General features: G+C 43.1%; 1 protein-coding gene across 1 annotated transcript in view; it reads left to right on the forward strand.

Moving 5' to 3' along the window:
• eif3ea (eukaryotic translation initiation factor 3, subunit E, a) overlaps positions 1-4,608 on the forward strand; it is a 30,821-nt gene extending 26,213 nt beyond the window's left edge. Inside the window, exons 11-13 of the mRNA XM_037073510.1 lie at positions 2,562-2,664; positions 3,126-3,260; positions 4,434-4,608. Of these exons, the coding sequence (XP_036929405.1) occupies positions 2,562-2,664; positions 3,126-3,260; positions 4,434-4,469 (274 nt within the window). The 3' untranslated portion in view covers positions 4,470-4,608. The remainder of the gene's footprint in view (positions 1-2,561; positions 2,665-3,125; positions 3,261-4,433) is intronic.
• The last annotated feature ends 1,392 nt before the right edge of the window (positions 4,609-6,000 follow it).

Raw genomic sequence — 6,000 nt, forward strand, 5'->3', positions numbered from 1 at the left:
GACTGTTGGTTGGACAAAAAAGGCAATTTGAAGATGCCAATATGGGCCGTGGGAAAATTATAATTGTAGCTTTTATCACAATCTCTTGACTTCTTAACTGCTGAACGATTAATCACTTAATCATTAAAAATACTTGTCAGATTAATCGCTAATGCAAGTAATAGTTAGTTGTACCCCCTGTTAGTTTACTTGCTTTGTTAGACAAGCATTTAACTTTTATGATAATTTTTTGATGCAGTAGTTTTAGTTGTTTGTTTGCATTATATATTATACTTACATATTATATTACTAATCCAGATAACAAGATAAATCAAAATCTGTCATTGATTAAGCTTTCAGTGTGACTAAATTCCTTCATGTTAATAGTGTCAGTCTGAGATCGGCCACATGTGTTACCCATCACAACCTGAAGTTGCGTCATTAGACAGCTGACACTTTTCCAAACTTGTTAGGTTCCCAATAATGATCCATAGGAGCAATTTCATTGTCAAGCATCATTTTCCCTGGGTTTTGATGACCTGAATTGTAGTCAGCTGTGGTAGTTTGCTGGGATGAGTGACTGGTTGATGAGTATCTCTGTTGCCCTTACATTCCTCTGAGCTGCCTAGATATTCATGAATCAACTTCCAACTGTTGCTCTTCTGTCTTATTATCCACCTCCTCCGTCAGTTCACTGCGGTGAAAGTGTTGAGAGATGTGCGCTGTCACTTGGAGACCAAACCCACTTTTTCTCATTATGCTGAGGTAATGCTTGTATTTGTTGTTTATGCTTTTAATGCCTCATCCAGACACTGACATCATTCCACTTCCCTTCTTCATGTGGTTTTGCCACCATTTGACCAACATTCATGGGTTAGAAAGTGGTGCGCTTTTTTTTCATTTACTTTTTGAACCGTGAGGTAAGACAGACATTATCACAAATCCCAAATAAGATTACTTTCCACAAAAAGAATGTCTTAACTCCGAAAGCAACAGTTGAAAGCAGTAATAGTGGTGGTTTGCAGAGCCGTGGCGTGAGAAGTGCTGTGGTCTGGGCAAATTCTAGCTTACTCACAGAAGGAGTCTCACAAAATGTGATGAATGGACCAGGAAGTGATAATTAGTGAAGTAAATTGTTTTTACATAGGCCTTATAACCCTGATTATTTTGTAGAAACACACACAGACTATGCACTGACACATTTTTACCTACAGTATTCATTAAGTATGTGTGTCAGTAAGGTTTTTCGGGGCTGGGAGGGGTCGGTGTCTTGCTTTTGAGATGAGAGGTAGGGTTTCTGTAGTAATTGTAGGCAGTGCACAGAGCGGTTGATGATATTTATTGGGGCCCTTATATGAAATGTGGTAGGCGTATAGGGTGGTGGGGGTCAGACAGAAGGAAGGGGGCAGGAAACGTGGGGGGGAGGGGGTCTAGATGGGGGTATCGAGGGGGGTCTAGTTATTTTGAAAGCCACAAGGGAAGCCAGCTGCACTGGGGAAAGCTTTGGATCAAAGAATGGCAGCCACCCTCATACCTCCCCTCTCTCTGCTGTGACACATCCATGTCTCGCTGTATCAAAGAGCAGGCCGGCCTCCAACCTTGCTTTCATTTTGAGGGACAGTCACCATTCTGACCAGTGTGTCACAAGACATGGCAGCCAGGTGGGGAGAGAGTGTGTCTTGAACAGAGGTACAAAAAATGAAAGGTTAAGTAACCACAGAGGCTCACAACATGAGGTCGTCCCAGCACTTCTAATTGAGTTATTCTTACAAGTCTGTAAATCAAGTTCCTGTTAGTAGAGGACCATTAGAAGTGTTTTTGAGACGTGTTTCTTCATGTGGATCTTTTGCCTGGACGCAGTATGTTTGTCTTTTATTAACACTCTCAAATGAAAATAGTGACTTGGCATAAAATGTGCAACAGTCTTCACAATGTAATTTAGCATGGTTTAGAGTCATTTAGTGCTAATACATGTTTCATGAATGCATCAACACATTCAGACAGCAATATTTCAGCGGATGCAAGTGTTTGCAGTTGTTTGTCCCTAGGTAGGATTATTACTTGAAGAGATTGCCTGTCTGTGATTTAAAAAAAAAACAAACAACAGATTTAGTTCGACCCTGATAACTAATCTCAGTATCTGAAAATGCTTATGACCACGATGGTAACTTGTCTGTGTTAAGGTATGTACTGTTAACGATGTCCATGTGGGACATGTATATCCGGCATGAGCGCTGGTTGTGCATGGCGAAAAACATCTTGCTTGTCTTTCTTGGGTAAACATGTAAGAGCAGCACAGCAGACTTGAGCTGCTCGGCTCATACCCGTCTCTCTTTTGTTTTTCTCTGCAACACGTGTGTAATTCTGACAGTATGGTGTCATCTATCAAGGAGGTGTTTTCACATATGATCAGTACAGTCATCAGGTTCTGATATGCTAAGTTGGTACATCACAAATATAAAGCTCCAGTGATTTTGTGGAATTTCATTATCCCTGGAAAGACCATTTGTGGGGGAAATCATTAATCAAAAGGGTCCTCACATATAGTAATATTGCTACATGTCTCTCTGTTTTCTCTTCAGCATGCTGGCAGACAAACTGAACATGTCGCCAGAGGAAGCTGAGAGATGGATCGTCAACCTTATCCGCAATGCCAGGCTGGATGCAAAGATTGACTCCAAACTGGTGAGACCTGCTGTCACCCCTTCAATCAGTCACTTCAGAATTTAATGAATGAATCGAACAGCCCAGGCAGCAGTGACAGTCATATATCCCTTTTAGATGTTTCTCCCGTGTTACTTTAGAGTGACAAAGAGTCATTATTCGTGTCCTGATTTTGTAATTGAGCACAATGTAAGGACATTGTTACCATAATTTCTCACCCTTGTTAGTTCCCCTTCACGAGGCTCAATGTTGAACCTGCATGTTTTGGCATATGCATCACAACAGTTCTCTGTAATCAGCAAATCACAGCCCAGTCCTCTAGAATGACATAGAATTATCTAGATGTGCCTTCAGTGGATGTGCATGGGACCTGAGTAGCTGCTGGTTGGTGTTTTGTAGGATGGCGTGTCTACAGGACCATGTATGATTTGCTGATTGGTAGTTTCTGAAAATCTGTTGTCCATTTTTGTCTTTATTTCTAGGGCCATGTGGTCATGGGGAACAACGCTGTATCACCTTACCAGCAGGTGATTGAGAAGACCAAGAGCCTCTCGTTCCGCAGCCAAATGTTGGCCATGAACATTGAGAAAAAGCAGGCTCAGAGCACCAAGACCGAGGCAAGTAACTCCCATACTGTACATACTGAATGCACATAAACCACCACTCCCAGCTTGTCGCTGAAGGCAACCCACCCTCCCTTAACCGATCACATTGCTTGAAGGTCAACATGAACCCAGGGCAGTTCAAAGCGTCTCAAATGATCAGCTCAGAACAACAAGGCTAAAGAATGTTGATGAACAACCATCAACAAAAGCTCTCTTTACACGAAATAAGCTAGTAAGAGCAAGTTTAACAGAGCTAACGCTTTCATCCCTCCATTGCTCTTCAAAGGCCTAATGACAAGGTAGATTCCAAACAACCATAAAACGATGCCTGAGCGCTGTGACTCAGCTCAGCAACGTAAATAAGGTGGACCCTCACACTGGCTTTTGGTGAACATTACTCAAAGCCTGGAGTTCCCTGCACTTAGGACCTGTTGCAGATGTCTGGCTCAGGGTCCAGTCATCCCATTTAAGTGTGTTTTTGATGTTGACCTTGTATGTTTTAGTGGTATGTAGACTGTTCAAGTACTGCAGCTACAGAGAATGTCATAATCACGCACATACTCTGAGGTGGAGCTGTGAATTGTTGCTTCACACAACTCCTTGAGGACATGCACGTGTGTCAGAGCAGATTGATGGGTTGGTTCCCTGGGCCGACACCTGACAGCACCAAGGCCACAGAGTTACAACAGACATGTTAAATGTTCACTTTTTAACCGTGCAGCTCTTAAGTGGCTATCTTTGATGTGCTCAATTACCCTCCTCCCTATTGTTTGAATATGTGCAGTGGGAGTGCAGCCGTAACCCTGTCCTGTAAAAAGCAAAGCTCCCCCCCACCACTCATTAAGGAGTTTTTGTAATTTGACAAAAGAGGCTGCAAACAACTCACAGAGCACCACTACATCCTGCTGTCCTCAAGGCTACAAATCACTTACATATAGAGAACATTTACTGCTTACCATCTGGGCCGGCTGCTCAGGGTCCCTGTCAGCCCTCACAGCCACCCAGTGCTCAACAACAGAACACACACATTACACACTTCAACAAGGGAAACGTCACCACTTAACTGCTTGCACATGTATGTTGCTTTTTCACAATTCCCACAATCAACAACAAAAGTCTTGTTTTGATCGTTCTCAGTGATCTACAAACGGTCTAATTTCCATTTTCTTCATGCTTTTCTTCCAGACACCAAACTGGGCCGGTCAGGATGCAGGATTTTAACGTCACAGTGAAGATGGAGCCATCCCACTCGTTGTGTTTTACATCTTTTTTTTTCCACACTTGACTCTCAAGGAGCACAGCACTGCTTTGCACTTGGTTCAAGTCATCACCAATTCAATAAAAGTGACCAACAAAACCATTTTCACCCATGATTGCCTTATTTCTGGACATTACAAATGGCGGTTGAGGTTTGAGTGGTCAGACTCTGTTCTATCGGTAATACTTGATGAAGTTTTAATGTGTGTATTGAGTCACCGACTGGGACAGTTAAGACTGCAGCATGTGACGCGGCTCATGTGTGCGCAGTAATGATGAATGGCTGTTTAGTCTGTCGGTTTTATGGCGTTTTAGTGGTTCGCTTCACTGTGGCAGGCGGTCCCGCTGAGTGGGACATCAGCTGAAGGGGGCAAACAGAGGTGATGTACAGTTACCGGCGGTCACACTCTCTGCCAGTCATCCTGCCCATCTGAGGACATCAGGGAGCCATAAAGAACCATTAGCCAGACGGACACAATCTTTTTAATGTCCCAGCCCACCCCCGCTTTCCTTTGCTTTTGACCTTCTCATAACTCAGTCCTCTGCCTCTCCTTCTTTGTCACATTCACTCACAAACAGGCATTCATTCCCTCACCAGCCTTTTAATTATCTCTTTACATATAATTTAACTACGAAACATGGATTTTATGTGAGAATGCACCTGCTATATTAGGCTCCATCAAAAGTCTGGAAAGTGCAGAGAGCGTCACATTACCTGCGTGTCCGCCACATTCCCATGAAGTGATGCGGCAGAATCTAAGAAAAGACTTCTAACCAGATGTTTGGCGTTGTTTTGTTCAGAGAAGAAGAAATGCCACAAGAGTAAATCATTACATCTGTGCCATCTAAAACATACAAAACTGTGGCCATGAATCTCTTTTGAGACGAGCTGTGCTGCTCTGTCAGTCAGTAATTTCACATGCAGGTGAATTTATGCTCCTCTTCAGGCTCCACAGGCGGAGTGCATGAGGCACCCGTCTTTCAGCACCACTCTGTTTTTCTTTGCCGTTTGTTTTATTTTCACCTCCAATATGTCACTCCCTGCCAGCAGCCACAGCATTTTAAGGTGGTAACCACAACCTGTCTGAATGGTGGCGCTCGCTAAATTGGTTTTCTGGAATAAGACGTTAAAGTTCCAAAGATGAACTGTGACGTAGGTATTGATTTGAGGGTTCAGAAAACCTGGTTTCAACATCTACAGTCGTTCTCTAACATTACTTGGGATTACAGTAAATAAAGGCTTAAAGTCAAAAACATCCCTCGCCATTATTTATTTAAGTTAAACAGTGTGGAGTAGACGGGGCCGTGCATGAGTAAACAATTTACATGAGGCGCTGTCCTTCTAATTCTTGCGTTTGACAATTCGGCACCTGTCTGTACAAACTGGGGTCGACCATGTTGACTCATCATCTTATTGACGGTTTAACAGTCAGAAACTCTTCCTCTCTTCCTGGGTTCAATTAGAAACCTTCACCAGGCTGAGCTGGGAGACCGG

This window comes from Acanthopagrus latus, chromosome 17 (assembly GCF_904848185.1).
Source record: "Acanthopagrus latus isolate v.2019 chromosome 17, fAcaLat1.1, whole genome shotgun sequence".
NCBI lineage: Eukaryota > Metazoa > Chordata > Actinopteri > Spariformes > Sparidae > Acanthopagrus > Acanthopagrus latus.